The sequence below is a fragment of the Haliotis rufescens genome, unplaced genomic scaffold (genome assembly GCF_023055435.1).
Source record: "Haliotis rufescens isolate VD_foot unplaced genomic scaffold, xgHalRufe1.0.p SCAF_1, whole genome shotgun sequence".
NCBI lineage: Eukaryota > Metazoa > Mollusca > Gastropoda > Lepetellida > Haliotidae > Haliotis > Haliotis rufescens.
The window spans coordinates 3,437,875-3,460,235 of NW_025963779.1; the positions used below are offsets into that span (position 1 = coordinate 3,437,875).

Here is a 22,361-nt window from a genome sequence, read left to right on the forward strand (position 1 = left end):
TAGGAACATCTTGTAGCTGCGTGCATTCCACCAAATCCCAATCACTTAAAACAGGTATAAGGGGTTGGTGTACTTTAATTCATTTCTCGACGGAGCTGGACAAGATACAAAACAATAACAACCACACAGTAAATAGTAAACGTCACTCGAGAAAATAAACTTCAATATGAAAGCCACTATCTAGTTGAGCACGTAAGATCTATGGAATAGTAACGGGAGTGTTCTTTGATCAAAGTGTCTGCCAGCAGCACTAGAGGTCATGATGATACCTGTTGATCTCATACATTGTTTGTTTGTTGTTCTGTAACGCCGCACTCATCAATAGTCCAGCTATATGACGGCGGTCTATAAATAATCGAGTCGTCAACCAAATCAGCGAGCCTGACCACCCGATCCCGTTTGTCGCCTCTTACAACAGGCATGGGATGCTGAAGACCAGTTCTAACCCGGATCGTCACGGGTCTCATACAGTGGAACGTCGGATTGTGATGTGATGCAGTGGTCAAGTCACCTTCACCAGATGACCATTCTTTTCAGAGATCTGGAAAGAGGAGATGGACAGTTTAGTAAGCTACAATTTACAATATAAAATAGAATGTAAAAAGTTGAATGTGATTACAAAATTATTTGAGATAGTGAAGAAATATTAGATGACATTATCCAGCATTAATCAAACATTTTATTTATAACGGCAGTTGGCCACTACTACTACTACTACTACTACTACTACTACTACTACTACTACTACTACTACTACTACTACTACCACCACAATGGCGCGGCCAGGGATCAAACCACCGACTTTCCGCTCTCCGAAAAGACGCGCTATCTACTGGACCACGGAGGCGGTCTACAGATTAAAGACATATGCATCGGAATACTTGTTACATAATAAGAATACATTAATACCTGCACACAGAACGTCGATAAGTTGCAGATTAGTCTCGCGCAGGGCGTCATAGTCGGCAATCTGGAACACGTGACTTGCAGATGTCGCCATGACCTCCACCTCCGTCATGTCAACGTCCTCGCCAATGGCCACCACGAAGATCTCGATGTTTTCCTTCTGGGATTCCTCAATCTCATGGAACACTCTCTTCGGAATCTCCAGCTTATCATCCACAAACACAACCGCCATCCGCCTCGCCATTTCACGTGCACCTTGTTCCAAGGTAAAGCTGTGACGGTGCATCTTTCGTACGACTTGACTTAGCTCCGGAAAGTCCCGGTTTCGAAGATCTTTGGCAAACTCATTTTTGTCAGCGTGCTGAAGAAGCAAGCAAAAAACACACTGTACAATATGTCAATTATCAGGAATAGGAGCTAGTAATTGACATCAATGTGAATATCTATCATAGAGTGTCCCCCACGGGGAATTCAGGTTAAAATAGATCTTCAGCAATCTATGCTGGTCGTAAGAGGAGACCAAATTGATCGGACGGTCAGGCCCGGTGACTTGGGTCATGGTTTGTCATTGCACCCTGACGGCGTGAATCGTTGTTCACAATATCAATCACTAGATTGTCTGGTCCAGACTTGAATATTGACAAGCCGTCGTCATAGAGATGGAATATTGCGCGTTAAGCAACAAACAAACAAAACAAACACAAGCATGGTAATTGAATTGGTCACTCACCTCTCCAAGCTCTATATCCCCATCGTGGCAGTTCCTGGAAACAACGCCGGCTCTCATGACGTCATCGGCAAAGTTAAACTCGTCCACGACGGTGCCGATAAACTCCTGTATTTGTCCCGTCTTGGTGGAGCCCATGGCAGCAGAGTCGAACACGAACATCACATCGGCTAAACTGTCGCTGTGACATGCTGGAAATGTAAGGATAAATATTTAGACAACAGCAAATGAGCGCTGTCAAAATGCGTACATTATATACAGTAGATCGATATGTAGGAAAAGACCAGTTATTGTGTTGTGGCTGCAAATTCAGATGTTATTTTGATTTTCAGGAATGAATGATTGGGGATATAATATATAAACTTTTACTGTTTCAATTTGTTATGTTGTTTTCGTGATGAACACTTGTACATACCTGGCTGATCCCCTTGCATGATAGCGCCTGCCGTGTTAGCTGAAACAAGAATTCAATTGACATTGAGTGAGTGAGTATTGTTTTACCCCGCTTTTAGCAATATTCCAGCAATATCACGGCGGGGGAAACCAGAAATGGGCTTCACACATTGTACCCATGTTGAGACTCGAACCCGGGCCTTCGGCGTGACGAGCCAACGAGTAAACCACTAGTCTAGCCGACCAGCCCCCAATTGACATTGAAGAGGAATTATAAATTACACATTAGACCCCTGTTCATCTTCATCTAAATATGTGTGCAAAATCTTGAGAATATTCAATTTGAGTCCCTATATTTGTATCATGATTCTACTCGCTTGCGGGTGGGGGATAGCCAAATAGTGTTCACTCGTCACGCAAAACGCCCGGGTTCTATTGGATCAATGTGTATCATTTTGGGGTATTGCCCCTTCTTGATATTGCTGGATTACTGCTAAAAACTTGCCTACACGTATTATTGCCAGGTTTCCTACATAAGGTCACCTAAGGGTAATTAAAACAGAACCTAATTGTTGCCTTTTAACTTCCTCATGGCAAAGGCCTGTTAAGTTATGTGATTCAGTGTACATAACACCCCAACTCACCTCACCCCTTCTACATGATATAAGAGGTAAATCAAGTAAATATCCCAATTTGATTTGAACAGAAATATAGTAATACTAATATCATCTCACCTTCACAAGCACCCAATGCTAACTTGCCCATGATGCTTTCCAGAGCACCATAGCTGGCCACTTCAAACACGAAACTCTCTGAGGGTTCGCTGCCGATGAGGGTCAACTCCTTGTAGTCAAACCTGTCGCCGATACCGACAGCAAAGATGTTGATGCCTTCCATCTTGGTCTTCATGGCCTCTGACTCGGTCTGGGGTGGATTCCGTGATTTTCCGTCAGTCAAAACTATGGCAATCTTGTCTATGCCTTCACGAACGATCTGTGGGGCAAAGGCCCTCTCGCGCATGTATCTGATGGCTGTTCCGGTGAGAGTGTTTCCGCCCATGTAGGGTATCCTGAGAATGGCCTGTTTGAGCTGTTCTTTGTCCTCATATCTATCCAGGCCGAACTGTGGGTAGTAGTAGCTGGAGAAGGTGGCAACACCGACCCGTGTGTTGTTGGGGCCAATGTCGAACATATCGACGACGTCAGTGACGAACTTCAGTTGAGTTTTGAAATCGGGTTCCCAGATGCTGGATGAGGTGTCCAGGAGAAAGAAGAACTCAGCGGGCTTCCCTCCACAACCTAGAAAGTCAGTATCAACGTGAAACCAACAGTTCCTATATTGGAAGACTAATAAACAATTTCGATAATTTTAAAAACTGCCTGTTAATTTTATGTTATTAATTTGACTTCATTATATTATACGTGAAACAATACAGTTCCAACGATATAGGAATACTAGTTATAACTAATACATTTTTACTTTATCTTAAATGAAAATATACATAAATATTCATTCGTAAGTGAATGAAAGAGAAAGTCTTATAGATGAAATTCAAATCTAATAGTAATCTAAATTACCAGTTCACAGAAAATTAACATTTTGTTATTGGTTTCGTTTGTTTCTGAGATAACACATGATTCAATTGACATTTAGTATTATTTTACCTGGTCCGAAGTGCTGTTGAAATTGGTCGCTCTCAGTAAGGAAAGTTCCAGTGTGAGCAGGCTTACTGGAGACGAGGCCAACGAATGCCTGTTTTAGAACAGTAAACAACCATTAAATTTACATCCATGAAAAATGTAGCATGTCAACTTAACATTTCGAAAGAATCAGAATGCCTCAAAGTGCATGAAAAATGCAAGCCATGTGATGGATTCTTTTCCACATTAAAATATTCTTAAAGTTGCGAATGAATTACAGATATTAAGGGAAATATAATTAAAATCGTATAAGTTAGCATCCATGTACTGAATGCAAAAACAATTGAAGGTCCGTGGACTTACCAAGCAGGCAATGATGAAATACTCAGGTAGCATAGCTGTAGATATTACTATGTATAAATGATGCAGTTGAGCTAATCTAACATGTAGTCCGACTGGTATGCCATGATGAGTTTACTTCGGTATTTATACAGTGTAGTGCACGAGGCGGGGGATGCGCTCACCGTGTGTACTACGTCATCAGAAGGGTGAGTCTCTCTACCACGCAGATGGTGTACGCACACATGTTGTGAATGGGAACGTGCGAGCGTTGGGCGGAAGGGGAGAGGGCAAGTGGAGTTATAGGTCAGATATATGCAGAAGGTGTCAAAGAAAGATCTCCATTGACATCTTCACATTCCATCTTCAACCGGAACCATGGAATGTCGGTAGATGTGACGGGAGTATCTGTAGAAGCAAGTGCTGGCAGGGTAGACAGAGAACCCCAAGGCGTACATAGGTACGAGCTGGTTGGGATTAACTGCGTTTGAAATTACACTAGATGCGCAGTGGCCATGGGAACTGCAAAGATACCTTATATGGAAGAAATGCAGATTGTGTTTTGAAAGTGAAATCCAGGCATTTGCACTCATAGTACTCTGTTCTGTAAATGCGTTATACGAATCGAGTGCATTTAATATTTAAAAAGGTTCAGTCATATGTAATTAATGATTGGTCAGTTGATAAATATGTCATATTTCTCTGCATGGGCGACCGATGGAAGAATTCATATCAACGCCAATACATGTTTTAATGTTACTTCGACGGTTTGTTCGGTTAAATAGGTAATATAAACTATATAGTGTCTATCTACTTGAAGTGTAGACCAACGTGCCCTCTGTCCCACGTACATAATTCTGAAAAGGGAATTCCGTGCAGCTGTATTGTGCTCTGATGTAGTTTTGACGAGACACTTAGTGTAAATATATACATGCATTATTATTATGGTGATGTAATTTCATGCATACAAGAACCTGTATTTGTTTTTTGTTGTTGAATGAAATGAGTTGAGAGATGGGGATGATTTGCTTACATAATTACCCTATTTGAAGCTCTATCGCCATACTTTGTGACATGCAGTCCAGTCTATCAACAGGACAACCAACGTACGTGTGTTCATCGATGTGTTTTTACCATCTGCTCGTGTTAAGACGGACCGCCTCCGTGGTCTAGGGCATCTGCCCGGAGAGCGGACGGTCGGGGGTTCGAACCCCGGCCGCGTCATACCAATAAAAGATGGTACTTGTTGTACCCCTGTGTGGCGCTCGGCATTAAGGGGCTAAAAGGACTGGTCGGCTCGGAGTCAGTATACTGTGTCTGAGTGGGGTATTCATGTTAAACTGCGGAATGGTATCTCAGTGGGTTAGCACTATTAATCGGCACACACACACACACACCTACCTACCTACCTACCCCCCCCCCCCCCCCCCCCACACACACACACAACTACCTAACTACCTATCTACCCACCCCCACCCATCCACCCACCCACCCACTGTGTGATGTATCCACTACTCCAACTGTGTGTGATGTATCTTCTGCTCCAGCTGTCTTTGATGTATCCACTACTCCAACTGTGTGATGTATCCACTACTCCAACTGTGTGTGATTTATCTTCTGCTCCAACTGCGTGATGTATCTTCTACTCCAATTGTGTGATGTATCCACTTCTCCAATTGTGTGAGATGTATCCACTACTCCAACTGTGTGTGATTTATCTTCTGCTCCAACTGTGTGATGTATCTTCTACTCCAATTGTGTGTGATGTATCCACTACTCCAAATATGTGTGATGTATCCACTTCTCCAATTGTGTGAGATGTATCCACTACTCCAGTTGTGTGTGATGTATCTACTACTCCAGTTGTGTGTGATGTATCTACTTCTCCAATTGTGTGTGATGTATCTACTACTCCAAATATGTGTGATGTATCCACTTCTCCAATTGTGTGTGATGTATCTACTACTCCAGTTGTGTGTGATATATCCACTACTCCAAATATGTGTGATGTATCCACTTCTCCAATTGTGTGAGATGTATCCACTACTCCAACTGTGTGATGTATCCACTTCTCCAATTGTGTGAGATGTATCTTCTGCTCCAACTGTGTGTGATTTATCTTCTGCTCCAACTGTGTAATGTATCTTCTACTCCAATTGTGTGTGATGTATCTTCTACTCCAATTATGTGTGATATATCTACTACTCCAACTGTGTGATGTATCCACTACTCAAACTGTGTGTGATGTATCTTCTGCTCCAGCTGTCTTTGATGTATCTACTACTCCAATTGTGTGTGATGTATCCACTTCTCCAATTGTGTGTGATGTATCCACTTCTCCAATTGTGTGAGATGTATCCACTACTCCAACTGTGTGTGATTTATCTTCTGCTCCAACTGTGTGATGTATCTTCTACTCCAATTGTGTGTGATGTATCTACTACTCCAAATATGTGTGATGTATCCACTTCTCCAACTGTGTGTGATGTATCCACTACTCCAACTGTGTGTGATGTATCTTCTACTCCAAATATGTGTGATGTATCCACTTCTCCAATTGTGTGAGATGTATCCACTACTCCAACTGTGTGATGTATCCACTTCTCCAATTGTGTGAGATGTATCTTCTGCTCCAACTGTGTGTGATTTATCTTCTGCTCCAACTGTGTGATGTATCTTCTACTCTAATTGTGTGTGATGTATCTTCTACTCCAATTATGTGTGATATATCTACTACTCCAACTGTGTGATGTATCCACTACTCCAACTGTGTGTGATGTATCTTCTGCTCCAACTGTGTGATGTATCTTCTACTCTAATTGTGTGTGATGTATCTTCTACTCCAATTATGTGTGATGTATCTACTTCTCCAACTGTGTGATGTATCCACTACTCCAACTGTGTGTGATTTATCTTCTGCTCCAACTGTGTGATGTATCTTCTACTCTAATTGTGTGTGATGTATCTTCTACTCCAACTGTGTGATGTATCTACTTCTCCAACTGTGTGATGTATCCACTACTCCAACTGTGTGTGATGTATCTTCTACTCCAACTGTGTGATGTATCTTCTACTCCAACTGTGTGTGATGTATCTTCTGCTCCAACTGTGTGTGATTTATCTTCTGCTCCAACTGTGTGATGTATCTTCTACTCTAATTGTGTGTGATGTATCTTCTACTCCAATTATGTGTGATATATCTACTACTCCAACTGTGTGATGTATCCACTACTCCAACTGTGTGTGATGTATCTTCTGCTCCAACTGTGTGATGTATCTTCTGCTCCAGCTGTCTTTGATGTATCTACTACTCCAATTGTGTGTGATGTATCCACTTCTCCAATTGTGTGTGATGTATCTACTTCTCCAACTGTGTGATGTATCCACTACTCCAACTGTGTGTGATGTATCTTCTGCTCCAACTGTGTGTGATGTATCTTCTGCTCCAGCTGTCTTTGATGTATCTACTACTCCAATTGTGTGTGATGTATCTTCTACTCCAACTGTGTGATGTATCCACTACTCCAACTGTGTGTGATGTATCTACTACTCCAATTGTGTGTGATGTATCCACTACTCCAACTGTGTGTGATGTATCTTCTACTCCAACTGTGTGTGATTTATCTTCTGCTCCAACTGTGTGATGTATCCACTACTCCAACTGTGTGTGATGTATCTACTACTCCAATTGTGTGTGATGTATCCATTACTCCAATTGTGTGTGATGTATCCACTACTCCAACTGTGTGATGTATCTTCTACTCTAACTGTGTGATGTATCCACTACTCCAACTGTGTGTGATGTATCTTCTGCTCCAGCTGTCTTTGATGTATCTACTACTCCAATTGTGTGTGATGTATCCACTACTCCAACTGTGTGATGTATCCACTACTCCAACTGTGTGATGTATCTTCTACTCCAACTGTGTGATGCATCTACTCAAGCTGTGTGATGTATCCACTACTCCAACTGTGTGTGATGTATCTTCTACTCCAACTGTGTGATGTATCCACTACTCCAACTGTGTGATGTATCTTCTACTCCAACTGTGTGATGTATCTTCTACTCCAACTGTGTGATGTATCCACTACTCCAACTGTGTGATGTATCCACTACTCCAACTGTGTGTGATGTATCCACTACTCCAACTGTGTGTGATGTATCTTCTGCTCGAGCTGTCTTTGATGTATCTACTACTCCAATTGTGTGTGATGTATCCACTACTCCAACTGTGTGATGTATCCACTACTCCAACTGTGTGATGTATCCACTACTCCAACTGTGTGATGTATCCACTACTCCAACTGTGTGATGTATCTTCTACTCCAACTGTGTGATGTATCTTCTACTCCAACTGTGTGATGTATCCACTACTCCAACTGTGTGTGATGTATCTTCTGCTCCAGCTGTCTTTGATGTATCTACTACTCCAATTGTGTGTGATGTATCCACTACTCCAACTGTGTGATGTATCCACTACTCCAACTGTGTGATGTATCTTCTACTCCAACTGTGTGATGTATCTTCTACTCCAACTGTGTGATGTATCCACTACTCCAACTGTGTGTGATGTATCTTCTGCTCCAGCTGTCTTTGATGTATCTACTACTCCAACTGTGTGATGTATCTTCTACTCCAACTGTGTGATGTATCCACTACTCCAACTGTGTGATGTATCCACTACTCCAACTGTGTGTGATTTATCTTCTGCTCCAACTGTGTGATGTATCTTCTGCTCCAGCTGTCTTTGATGTATCTACTACTCCAATTGTGTGTGATGTATCTACTACTCCAATTGTGTGTGATGTATCTTCTACTCCAACTGTGTGATGTATCTTCTACTCCAACTGTGTGATGTATCCACTACTCCAACTGTGTGTGATGTATCTTCTGCTCCAGCTGTCTTTGATGTATCTACTACTCCAACTGTGTGATGTATCTTCTACTCCAACTGTGTGATGTATCCACTACTCCAACTGTGTGATGTATCGACTACTCCAACTGTGTGTGATTTATCTTCTGCTCCAACTGTGTGATGTATCTTCTGCTCCAGCTGTCTTTGATGTATCTACTACTCCAATTGTGTGTGATGTATCTACTACTCCAATTGTGTGTGATGTATCTTCTACTCCAACTGTGTGATGTATCTTCTACTCCAACTGTGTGATGTATCCACTACTCCAACTGTGTGTGATGTATCTTCTGCTCCAGCTGTCTTTGATGTATCTACTACTCCAACTGTGTGATGTATCTTCTACTCCAACTGTGTGATGTATCCACTACTCCAACTGTGTGATGTATCCACTACTCCAACTGTGTGTGATTTATCTTCTGCTCCAACTGTGTGATGTATCTTCTGCTCCAGCTGTCTTTGATGTATCTACTACTCCAATTGTGTGTGATGTATCTACTACTCCAATTGTGTGTGATGTATCTTCTACTCCAACTGTGTGATGTATCTTCTACTCCAACTGTGTGATGTATCCACTACTCCAACTGTGTGTGATGTATCTTCTGCTCCAGCTGTCTTTGATGTATCTACTACTCCAACTGTGTGATGTATCTTCTACTCCAACTGTGTGATGTATCCACTACTCCAACTGTGTGATGTATCGACTACTCCAACTGTGTGTGATTTATCTTCTGCTCCAACTGTGTGATGTATCTTCTGCTCCAGCTGTCTTTGATGTATCTACTACTCCAATTGTGTGTGATGTATCTACTACTCCAATTGTGTGTGATGTATCTTCTACTCCAACTGTGTGATGTATCTTCTACTCCAACTGTGTGATGTATCTTCTACTCCAACTGTGTGATGTATCCACTACTCCAACTGTGTGTGAAGTATCTTCTGCTCCAGCTGTCTTTGATGTATCTACTACTCCAATTGTGTGTGATGTATCCACTACTCCAATTGTGTGTGATGTATCTTCTACTCCAACTGTGTGATGTATCTACTACTCCAACTGTGTGATGTATCCACTACTCCAATTGTGTGTGATGTATCTTCTACTCCAACTGTGTGATGTATCTTCTGCTCCAGCTGTCTTTGATGTATCTACTACTCCAACTGTGTGATGTATCCACTACACCAACTGTGTGATGTATCCACTACTCCAACTGTGTGATGTATCTTCTACTCCAACTGTGTGATGTATCCACTACTCCAACTGTGTGATGTATCTTCTACTCCAACTGTGTGATGTATCTTCTACTCCAACTGTGTGATGTATCCACTACTCCAACTGTGTGATGTATCTTCTACTCCAACTGTGTGATGTATCTTCTACTCCAACTGTGTGATGTATCCACTACTCCAACTGTGTGATGTATCTTCTACTCCAACTGTGTGATGTATCTTCTACTCCAACTGTGTGTGATGTATCCACTACTCCAACTGTGTGATGTATCTTCTACTCCAACTGTGTGATGTATCTTCTACTCCAACTGTGTGATGTATCCACTACTCCAACTGTGTGTGATGTATCTACTACTCCAATTGTGTGTGATGTATCTTCTTCTCAAACTGTGTGATGTATCTTCTACTTCAACTGTGTGATGTATCCACTACTCCAACTGTGTGTGATGTATCTTCTGCTCGAGCTGTCTTTGATGTATCTACTACTCCAATTGTGTGTGATGTATCCACTACTCCAACTGTGTGATGTATCCACTACTCCAACTGTGTGATGTATCCACTACTCCAACTGTGTGATGTATCTTCTACTCCAACTGTGTGATGTATCTTCTACTCCAACTGTGTGATGTATCCACTACTCCAACTGTGTGTGATGTATCTACTACTCCAATTGTGTGTGATGTATCTTCTTCTCAAACTGTGTGATGTATCTTCTACTTCAACTGTGTGATGTATCCACTACTCCAACTGTGTGTGATGTATCTTCTGCTCGAGCTGTCTTTGATGTATCTACTACTCCAATTGTGTGTGATGTATCCACTACTCCAACTGTGTGATGTATCCACTACTCCAACTGTGTGATGTATCCACTACTCCAACTGTGTGATGTATCTTCTACTCCAACTGTGTGATGTATCTTCTACTCCAACTGTGTGATGTATCCACTACTCCAACTGTGTGTGATGTATCTACTACTCCAACTGTGTGTGATGTATCTTCTACTCCAACTGTGTGATGTATCCACTACTCCAACTGTGTGATGTATCTTCTACTCCAACTGTGTGTGATGTATCTTCTACTCCAACTGTGTGATGTATCCACTACTCCAACTGTGTGATGTATCTTCTACTCCAACTGTGTGATGTATCTTCTACTCCAACTGTGTGATGTATCCACTACTCCAACTGTGTGATGTATCTTCTACTCCAACTGTGTGATGTATCTTCTACTCCAACTGTGTGATGTATCCACTACTCCAACTGTGTGTGATGTATCTACTACTCCAATTGTGTGTGATGTATCTTCTTCTCAAACTGTGTGATGTATCTTCTACTTCAACTGTGTGATGTATCCACTACTCCAACTGTGTGTGATGTATCTTCTGCTCGAGCTGTCTTTGATGTATCTACTACTCCAATTGTGTGTGATGTATCCACTACTCCAACTGTGTGATGTATCCACTACTCCAACTGTGTGATGTATCCACTACTCCAACTGTGTGATGTATCTTCTACTCCAACTGTGTGATGTATCCACTACTCCAACTGTGTGTGATGTATCTTCTGCTCCAACTGTGTGTGATGTATCTTCTGCTCCAACTGTGTGATGTATCCACTACTCCAACTGTGTGATGTATCCACTACTCCAACTGTGTGATGTATCCACTACTCCAACTGTGTGATGTATCTTCTACTCCAACTGTGTGATGTATCCACTACTCCAACTGTGTGTGATGTATCTTCTGCTCCAACTGTGTGTGATGTATCTTCTACTCCAACTGTGTGATGTATCCACTACTCCAACTGTGTGATGTATCTTCTACTCCAACTGTGTGATGTATCTTCTACTCCAACTGTGTGATGTATCCACTACTCCAACTGTGTGTGAAGTATCTTCTGCTCCAGCTGTCTTTGATGTATCTACTACTCCAATTGTGTGTGATGTATCTTCTACTCCAACTGTGTGATGTATCCACTACTCCAACTGTGTGATGTATCCACTACTCCAACTGTGTGATGTATCTTCTACTCCAACTGTGTGATGTATCCACTACTCCAACTGTGTGATGTATCCACTACTCCAACTGTGTGTGATGTATCTTCTGCTCCAGCTGTCTTTGATGTATCTACTCCTCCAATTGTGTGTGATGTATCTACTACTCCAATTGTGTGTGATGTATCTACTACTCCAATTGTGTGTGATGTATCTTCTACTCCAATTGTGTGTGATGTATCTTCTACTCCAATTGTGTGTGATGTATCTACTACTCCAATTGTGTGTGATGTATCTTCTACTCCAACTGTGTGATGTATCCACTACTCCAACTGTGTGTGATGTATCTTCTGCTCCAGCTGTCTTTGATGTATCTACTACTCCAATTGTGTGTGATGTATCCACTACTCCAACTGTGTGATGTATCTTCTACTCCAATTGTGTGATGTATCCACTACTCCAATTGTGTGATGTATCCACTACTCCAATTGTGTGATGTATCCACTACTCCAACTGTGTGTGATGTATCCACTACTCCAATTGTGTGATGTATCCACTACTCCAACTGTGTGATGTATCTACTACTCCAATTGTGTGTGATATATCCACTACTCCAACTGTGTGATGTATCCACTACTCCAATTGTGTGTGATGTATCCACTACTCCAATTGTGTGATGTATCCACTACTCCAACTGTGTGATGTATCTACTACTCCAATTGTGTGTGATATATCCACTACTCCAACTGTGTGTGAGGTATCTACTTCTCCAACTGTGTGTGATGTATCCACTACTCCAACTGTGTGTGATGTAACTTCTGCTCCAGCTGTCTTTGATGTATCTACTACTCCAATTGTGTGTGATGTATCTACTACTCCAATTGTGTGTGATATATCCACTACTCCAACTGTGTGTGAGGTATCTACTACTCCAATTGTGTGTGATGTATCTACTACTCCAATTGTGTGTGATATATCCACTACTCCAACTGTGTGTGAGGTATCTACTACTCCAATTGTGTGTGATGTATCTACTACTCCAATTGTGTGTGATATATCCACTACTCCAACTGTGTGTGAGGTATCTACTACTCCAATTGTGTGTGATGTATCCACTACTCTAATTGTGTGTGATATATCCACTACTCTAATTGTGTGTGATGTATCCACTACTCCAATTGTGTGTGATGTATCTACTACTCAAACTGTGTGTGATGTATCTTCTACTCCAACTCTGTGATGTATCTTCTACTCTAATTGTGTGTGATGTATCTACTACTCAAACTGTGTGTGATGTATCTACTACTCTAATTGTGTGTGATGTATCTACTACTCAAACTGTGTGTGATGTATCTACTACTCTAATTGTGTGTGATGTATCTACTACTCAAACTGTGTGATGTATCCACTACTCCAACTGTGTGTGATGTATCCACTACTCCAATTGTGTGATGTATCCACTACTCCAACTGTGTGATGTATCTACTACTCCAATTGTGTGTGATATATCCACTACTCCAACTGTGTGATGTATCCACTACTCCAATTGTGTGTGATGTATCCACTACTCCAATTGTGTGTGATGTATCCACTACGCCAATTGTGTGTGATGTATCCACTACTCCAATTGTGTGTGATGTATCTACTACTCAAACTGTGTGTGATGTATCTACTTCTCCAACTGTGTGTGATGTATCCACTACTCCAACTGTGTGTGATGTATCCACTACTCCAATTGTGTGTGATGTATCCACTACTCCAATTGAATGTGATGTATCCACTACTCCAATTGTGTGTGATGTATCCACTACTCCAATTGTGTGATGTATCTACTACTCAAACTGTGTGATGTATCTACTACTCCAACTGTGTGTGATGTATCTACTACTCCAACTGTGTGTGATGTATCTACTACTCCCAACTGTGTGATGTATCCACTACTCCAATTGAATGTGATGTATCCACTACTCCAATTGTGTGTGATGTATCCACTACTCCAACTGTGTGTGAGGTATCTGCTGTGTGTAATGTATCCACTACTCTAATTGTGTGTGATGTATCTACTACTCCAATTGTGTGTGAGGTATCTGCTGTGTGTAAGTGCACCTTAGATTTTGTATTTTGAGTAAATTGTTTAAAAAATACAGTAGACATTATATTAATTGAAGATAAAATACAATGTCTGTGGAAATCATCTGCTCCACATCTGATTCCATCTATTTGGTTGTGCATGAATCGGAATGTCTGCTCGGACTGACAAAATCAACATACGGGAGTTTGGCTTGGAGTGACAAATTCCTATCCCCAAGACTGTATGACCAGAGGGGTGTCATCAGCTTTCCAATAGCAGTCAACTTTCCCTTTACCTGGAGCAATATTCCAGCAGTTCCAGCTTTTGGTGTCTACATTTCCCAACCTTTAAGGTACAAACAGAGATTTCAAGGAGCGCCATACGACTCTAGCTTAAAAGTGGTTTGATCAGTGTTATGGGATCTTTTGCCTTGTTAAAACTTTCAAAAGCATTAATGGAAGACATGCGGATTTAGTGACCAAAATGATATCCGATGAAATTCCCTCCTTTAACTTGTACCATATTTTTCCGTGTTTAGGTGAACACTTGACTTGCCTTTGCATGTGTTTGTGACGCGTGGCATTGGTGGGGTAGGATACGCGCACATTTTCGCAAACACTTTGTATCATCACTATTTGATTCATAAGCAGATACTTTTGATATAATCGGAATTGTATTGAGGACCCTTATGTTGATCGGAGGGTTTTCCGCTTTTACTTAGCTGGTATCAAGTGCAATCCTGCGTCGCTATATGCAAGTATCTTTTGACCTCATGAAATGTTCATACCTCGTGTAGCTGTCCCCAAGCATATGAATGGGAAGGCTGCGAGAGCTTGGCGGAAGGGGGAGGGTCAATGAGGTCTATAGTCTTATCATTGATTATTAAATGTATAGACCACAGGTCCACAACAGGAACAATGCCCTTACGGGGCATTGGATGGAAATCGTTGTATATGTACAGTTGTATATGTACTGATGACGTCATCCACTGCGGAGAGAAAGACAAAAAGTGTGGCAGAGGCATATTTGTCAAGCTGTGATAAACTACCTTAAAATTACGTCTCTGTGCGCAGTAGCATAGTGGATAGCATCGCAGTAACATAGTGAACAGCATAGCAGTATCATAGTTGATAACATCGCAGTAGCAGTGAATAGCATAGCAGTAGCATAGTGGATAGCATCGCAGTAGCATTTTAACAGCATAGCAGTAGCATAGTGAACAGCATTGCAGCAGCATAGTGAACAGCATAGCAGTAGCAATGTGAACAGCAATGTTATCAAATATTGGAGATGATAATCGAGAGAGCTCAGTTCATCCTACATATGTGTCAGACTGGTCAAAGACCATAGATGCTAAATAGCCAACCAGACAATCAGGAATTCACCCAGCAAAATCCCTTCCAAAAATGGGTAATTCCTGGCCAGATGATTTGAAGATAGTGCTTGCACAGTTGTCGTTGTCCAGGAAGGACTTGGGTTGAGGCTGGGACGTTACTTTGACAATTTTGAAAAAGGAAGTTCTTTGATATATCACCGTTACAAACAGGTAGAAGACTGACGAAAAGACTCGACATAACAGTCGAATGTTGTCATGTGCTTCATAGAGATTCGAGATCTTGACAGTTTAGTTAATATGTTGACATTATACTTTAACAACCAGCAACAACAGAGACGACTACCCATTATTGTACAGAGCGTCACATCAAACTTACTGGATGACGTAGCAATTACATACGTTTTCTGTCTCAGCAAATAGTGAGTACACATCATATACAGATACACAGATGCACAGACAGACTCGATATTTATAAGGGGCACCGTCAGATTTTCACTTCCACCCAAACTTGAAGAGAGAACTGTGTGGCAAGCATTTTGTAAATGATAATGACGTCATTTATATGCTACTTATATTCTAACTCAACCCAGTGAAAGCAGTGAAGAAGACGGCATAATTTATATAATAAGTTTATTTTCTGCAAAATGTCGGACGTTCATAAGATAATATCAGCAAAAAAGGTTCATCCATAAGTAATAAGCAATACATTCATACTGTCACAACATGACGAGATCATTGACTGAACATACTCCAGTATACACTACTGTAGAGTCACGTAGACACCTACACACATAAATGCTTTTGGTATCACAGAAATATAACACTTTACACTGATAAAGTCGTAAGTTAAATAATCGACAGTGAACGAATACAACCCTTTTTACGAATGAAGATGATAAGTATTCCGCGCATATACATATGTTGTGTTGTATTCACTGTCCATTATTTAACTTAATTATTAATATATAAGCCGTGGCGCATATTTTATTTTACAACGACAAAGGCATTCACGTAAATGTGGCAAATATTTGGCGGCTGAAATGAACATTGTTCACTAATGATCAAAGTATGCAAAATATAAATTTAAAATAAATAAACATAAACTTTTATGTACGATTTGACATAAGTATATACAACGTATATTTACAAGGGCCATTTAGTTATATAATCACTTCCCAATCCATGAGACTTCATACGGAAACGATTACCTAAAGGATGGTACACGCACAGTAGTGGTACTTGCACGATACAATAAATACATTAAAGTACTAACATAAAGATACTGGTCCCTAACCTAACTCCACATGTACAAAGTCATACACTGTAAATGAGATCATTGCCTGTAAATACGGACTCCTAAACAATGGAATCACTTGAGCGACTTGTGATCCAAGTGCCTGCCAGCAGGACTTGAGGTGATCTGAGATTGAACTGATGTATCAAGGTAGCACCACACAATGAACAGACGGCGACGTATCAATACTGTACATGTAGTACTATAACTTAATGGATGGAAGACCGGTTGGACGATGTATTCAGCGCTACGGCATATTGCGCATATCTCACAGATCTGAAAAATGAAACATTTAGTATATTAGATACATAGCATAACCGATCAATAAATTATTCAGACATTTGTTTCGTGCTGGTATTTAAATCTGATTCATATTTCAACAAAAAAGATGCTTAATGCAAATGGGTGTATATAATAAAGGGTGTTCAAATACGACATGATATAACGAAGAGGCACACACAATATTTAGAGCTTAAATACATATGCATTGGAATACTCAATACATGAATAGGAATACATTAATACCTGCACACAGAACGTCGATAAGTTGCAGATTAGTCTCGCGCAGGGCGTCATAGTCGGCAATCTGGAACACGTGACCTGCAGATGTCGCCATGACCTCCACCTCCGTCATGTCAACGTCCTCGCCAATGGCTACCACGAAGATCTCGACGTTGTCTTCCTTTGCCTTCTCAATCTCATGGAACACTCTCTTCGGAATCTCCAGCTTATCATCCACAAACACAACCGCCATCCGCCTCGCCATTTCACGTGCACCTTGTTCCAAGGTAAAGCTGTGACGGTGCATCTTTCGTACGACTTGACTTAGCTCCGGAAAGTCCCGGTTTCGAAGATCTTTGGCAAACTCGTCTTTGTCAGAGTGCTTAAAAAGAATGGAGAATATATAGAAAGTGGAAAATGTTAACGAGGCAGTAATCAAATCAATGAAAAAATATAGTATACTCACTACCAATAAAAACGCGAACCTCACTTCCAAAAGAAACGCGAACCTCACTCCCAAAAGAAACGCGAACCTCACTCCCAAAAGAAACGCGAAACAGAAACACATCGAGAAGTTTGTAAGTTAAGATGAGATGTTTCCACTGTGTACCAATGAATGACAAAATCAGTCAAGTGTTACATCAGCGTGTATTTATTCTTATCACGATATGCTGCACGTGATTTCCAAACACAGGCTTATCCTGCTCGAGACAAATGGTGCGTCTTGGGTCATGGATCTATGACGTCAAATGTGCTGCGTTCATGGGCGTCGGTTCACACAACATAATAGTATGTTCGTTTGTGCATCGAACCAATTTAATATCTCTTGAATGTGAGTAAGTCTTCATGCATATAGTAACCAACATGTATGGTGTTCGCGTTTCTTTTGGTAATGAGTATATATATAACAGTCTATATCTAAACCAATAAGTACTAATGTACTGTAGGTGAGGTGAGGTTAATCGTAGATTGTTTCACTTAAACAGCAGCGTATATGCACGTGTGTGTGTGTGTGTGTGTGTGTGTGTGTGTGTGTGTGTGTGTGTGTGTGTGACTAATACCGGCTTCATAGTGCTTGTCCACTCAGATACCATGCCGTTGATAACACTCTTTTCGCGAACACCTGGTGTCATTACTGATCCATTCATATAATGTTTACCACTAATTTGCCTTTTACACCCAATGGAATCTGTTTCGATGGAAAATCAAGGCTACTGTTGTTCTCTGACGTTGACGTGTTATAATAACATGGATACCCCTCTAAGACTAAGTATGCTGACCCCTTATTGCCCGGAACACAGGTAGGGTACAACCAAGTACCACCTTTGAACGTCTTTTGATATGTCGCGGCCGGACATCGAACCACCGACCTTCCGCTCTCGGGGCAGACGCTCAATCAAATACATCACGAGGGCAGTTCTGTAGTACTCTAATTACAATTATTGCGGCCTAAACAACTTCCCATCCATTTTTGCCACTCACCTCTCCAAGTTCTATATCCCCATCGTGGCAGTTCCTGGAAACAACGCCGGCTCTCATGACGTCATCGGCAAAGTTAAACTCGTCCACGACGGTGCCGATAAACTCCTGTATTTGTCCCGTCTTGGTAGAGCCCATGGCAGCAGAGTCGAACACGAACATCACATCGGCTAAACTGTCGCTGTGACATGCTGGAAATGTAAGGATAAATATTTAGACAACAGCAAATGAGCGCTGTCAAAATGCGTACATTATAAACAGTAGATCGATATGTAGGAAACGATCAGTTCTTTAATATTATATTATTTATTTGGCTCGAACTAGTTGGAATCAAAAGTAGTAAACACTGAACTGCAATGTTTACTGTCTTTAATATTTACCTGATTGGTCACCCTGCATGATAGCCTCTGCTGTGTGAGCTGGAAGAAGAGTAATATATGCAATGACATGGTATATCGATATTTGCAGTCATACCATACCACATGTATAATCTTCAATATATAGGATAAAAGTGATAGCGTAGACGCTTCTGACGAAAATACGAGAGCATGACTCTTATGCACATTTTACATTGTTGTTGCACAAACACTGTTTCTTCATATTCATTTATATGACAAGAGATATTTCTACGTCAGCTTTCATGCCATTGGCATATCCAAACATTGAAAAACATATCTGTGTGCCACCACATCAAAACATCAGATTGAGTATGACCTCACCTTCACAAGCACCCAGTGCTAACTTGCCCATGATGCTTTCCAGAGCACCATAGCTGGCCACTTCAAACACGAAACTCTCTGAGGGTTCGCTGCCGATGAGGGTCAACTCCTTGTAGTCAAACCTGTCGCCGATACCGACAGCAAAGATGTTGATGCCTTCCATCTTGGTCTTCATGGCCTCTGACTCAGTCTGGGGTGGATTCCGTGATTTTCCGTCAGTCAAAACTATGGCAATCTTGTCTATGCCTTCACGAACGATCTGTGGGGCAAAGGCCCTCTCGCGCATGTATCTGATGGCTGTTCCGGTGAGAGTGTTTCCGCCCATGTAGGGTATCCTGAGAATGGCCTGTTTGAGCTGTTCTTTGTCCTCATATCTATCCAGGCCGAACTGTGGGTAGTAGTAGCTGGAGAAGGTGGCAACACCGACCCGTGTGTTGTTGGGGCCAATGTCGAACATATCGACGACGTCAGTGACGAACTTCAGTTGAGTTTTGAAATCGGGTTCCCAGATGCTGGATGAGGTGTCCAGGAGAAAGAAGAACTCAGCGGGCTTCCCTCCACAACCTGGAAAGTCAGTATCAACGTGAAACCTACAGTTCCAATATTGGAAGACTGATAAACAATTTCGATAATTTTAAAAACTGCCTGTTAACTTTATGTTATTAATTTGATTTCATTATATTTTAATTTCTCTTTTTTTAAAGATCGTAGGGTTACTTTTGATACTTTCTATGAGATTGATGTTTGAGAGAAAATGTGATAGCTCACCTGGACCAAGAAATAATTGAGATAGGCCAGCCTTCTCATGTCTTTTATGATGAGCGGGTTTACTATGGACAATGGCGATGAATGCCTAGATTGAGAAAAGACATGATTGAACATTACATCCCCATACATAACTCATTTACACATATTAGAGATGTACTTACATGGGGTATACATGTACTTTTACGAGAACATTTTTGGAACATTAAAATACCTACATAAAATACCTATAACTGTCTCTTGTATTTTGAATATTATCCGAGACATGCTGAATAAGAATATAACAGTCATAAATGATAGTGTATACTAATTGAGACCATTTCAAACCAAACTGATATTATCAACGATAAATTAATTCCTTCATTTCACTTTCTAATAAATCAGGGCGTTAAATTCAAATAGACTCACCATTATAACAAGTGTGAACGACCCCAAAAACATAGTGTAGTGTTTTTCAAAGGTGAAGCCGAAGATGATGAATGGCGAGTGTAGTCCGATTGACATGCCTAAGGATCGTACATTTGTTCTTATATAGTGTAAGAAAAGACGTGGGTGATATCGCTGTAACATGCGTGCTACGTCATCAAAAGGGTAGGTCACCTGCTTCGCCATACTTGAGTGTCCCCTGACCTGAAGAATACTCACATACCACGCATAGATTGTGTTACTACGCGCGGCATGAATGGAACGCGCGCGAGCGTCGGGCGGAAGGAAGGGGAAAGGGCAAGTAGGGATAAGACAAGCATAGATTATAAAGATTGCAGAACTTGATAAAGGTAGGCATTTCAAAAACGACCGGATCCTCAGATTGTCGGAAGCTTTGTTGGGATTATGGCGATACAGATGTGCAATGGGACCCACCATGAGATGTCGCCATCTTGTGGGACAGGGGGAGGGACTGACACGCATGGGTGTGGCTTTCAGAGTTAAGTAATACTTATGGCGATACGTTCGCAAATGATAAGGAGAAATACCAAATATAGTAACCTACGGTTATAGCGAACTCAAAGGGACCACTAATTCTAGTTCGTTATAACCGTAGTTCGTTATAAGTTATACAACATATGTAACCCAAATGGTCGGGACAAAAAAGAAGAAGTTCGTTATATCTCTCAGTTCGTTATAAGCGCGTTGGTTATAAACACAGTGTACTGTATGGAAGAAGGGTTCATATACGTCTGTAGTATGAGCATCAACACGCTATGAAGCGGCTTACCTAGTTCGCTGCATTTGCTCCGACCGTATTGGATGCTATTGTTATACTTGAAGTTGATTATTGTTCACTTGGAATTAAATATTTCACCATATTCACCGTAAAATAAACAAAAAATATTTTTCTGTTATCTTTAACTACTCCATAGACTTAAAACTCGTATTCCTTCCAACTAAACAAAACCTAATATATTTTTAAACCAATTACAAACAATGGGGCATTTTCATCGTTGTGTTGCATCTACTATGACGTCACATCCTGTAATATGCAGTGCAGCGCGTCAACAGGCCCTGCCCACGTGATGAACCTGACCCTTACCTATCTCACACGCCCTTGCAGTGACAACTCATATTTCATGTTACCTGAGGAGACATGTATTTACATAACCCTGGACCATAGGCTTGGCGGGCCCTTGAAACACACTCATTGTACTTCTATACAGCATTGCAAGTTTGTATTACATGTCATTACAAGCAAATGTTTCACGAGAGTGTTTTCTTGCCATTTGACTGATATCGTTGACATATATATTGAATGTGCAAATCTACAATGACTGACGTTAACTGTGTCAACGTCTCAAACTCAATTTGAATAAACTTATATATTACTCAACAGAAGTTAAGGAATACGTGCCACGACAGATTATCTAGAAATATGAAAACACCGGGAGCCTTTAACTTCTTTTGAGTTATAACACATTAACACATAAAACATTACACGTATACATGAGGAAAGAATACATTCGATTCAACTACTATATTTGTGACCATAAGATATCAGTATTTACACCATGTCGTGTTCAGCCCCAGTGTGTTTCTCGAGGTTAGGTTTGGACAGCAAGCTTGA

The 22,361-nt window shown here is 41.0% G+C and overlaps 1 protein-coding gene across 1 annotated transcript; it reads right to left on the reverse strand.

The window, feature by feature from the left end:
- Positions 1 to 533: 533 nt before the first annotated feature.
- LOC124146991 (collagen alpha-1(XII) chain-like) lies at positions 534 to 20,788 on the reverse strand. The gene is made up of 13 exons (XM_048382983.1): positions 20,711 to 20,788; positions 20,306 to 20,390; positions 19,538 to 20,101; positions 19,199 to 19,237; positions 18,822 to 19,009; positions 17,364 to 17,721; positions 4,030 to 4,142; positions 3,691 to 3,778; positions 2,761 to 3,324; positions 2,049 to 2,087; positions 1,637 to 1,824; positions 910 to 1,267; positions 534 to 541 (listed from the first exon to the last, which is right to left on the reverse strand). Exons 1-13 carry the CDS (start codon positions 20,741 to 20,743, stop codon positions 534 to 536), a joined length of 2,625 nt encoding a protein of 874 aa, XP_048238940.1. The 5' UTR covers positions 20,744 to 20,788.
- Between the last annotated feature and the right edge of the window lie 1,573 nt (positions 20,789 to 22,361).

Bases quoted from the DNA above. Each gene is read 5' to 3' on its own strand.
- LOC124146991 (XM_048382983.1), bottom strand. From the start codon at position 20,743: ATGTTTTTGGGGTCGTTCACACTTGTTATAATG. The intron at 3,779-4,029 runs GTAAGTCCACGG...GTTCTAAAACAG, and splicing joins ATTTCATCATTGCCTGCTTG to GCATTCGTTGGCCTCGTCTC. The intron at 2,088-2,760 runs GTGAGATGATAT...TTCTTGTTTCAG, and splicing joins AGCATTGGGTGCTTGTGAAG to CTAACACGGCAGGCGCTATC.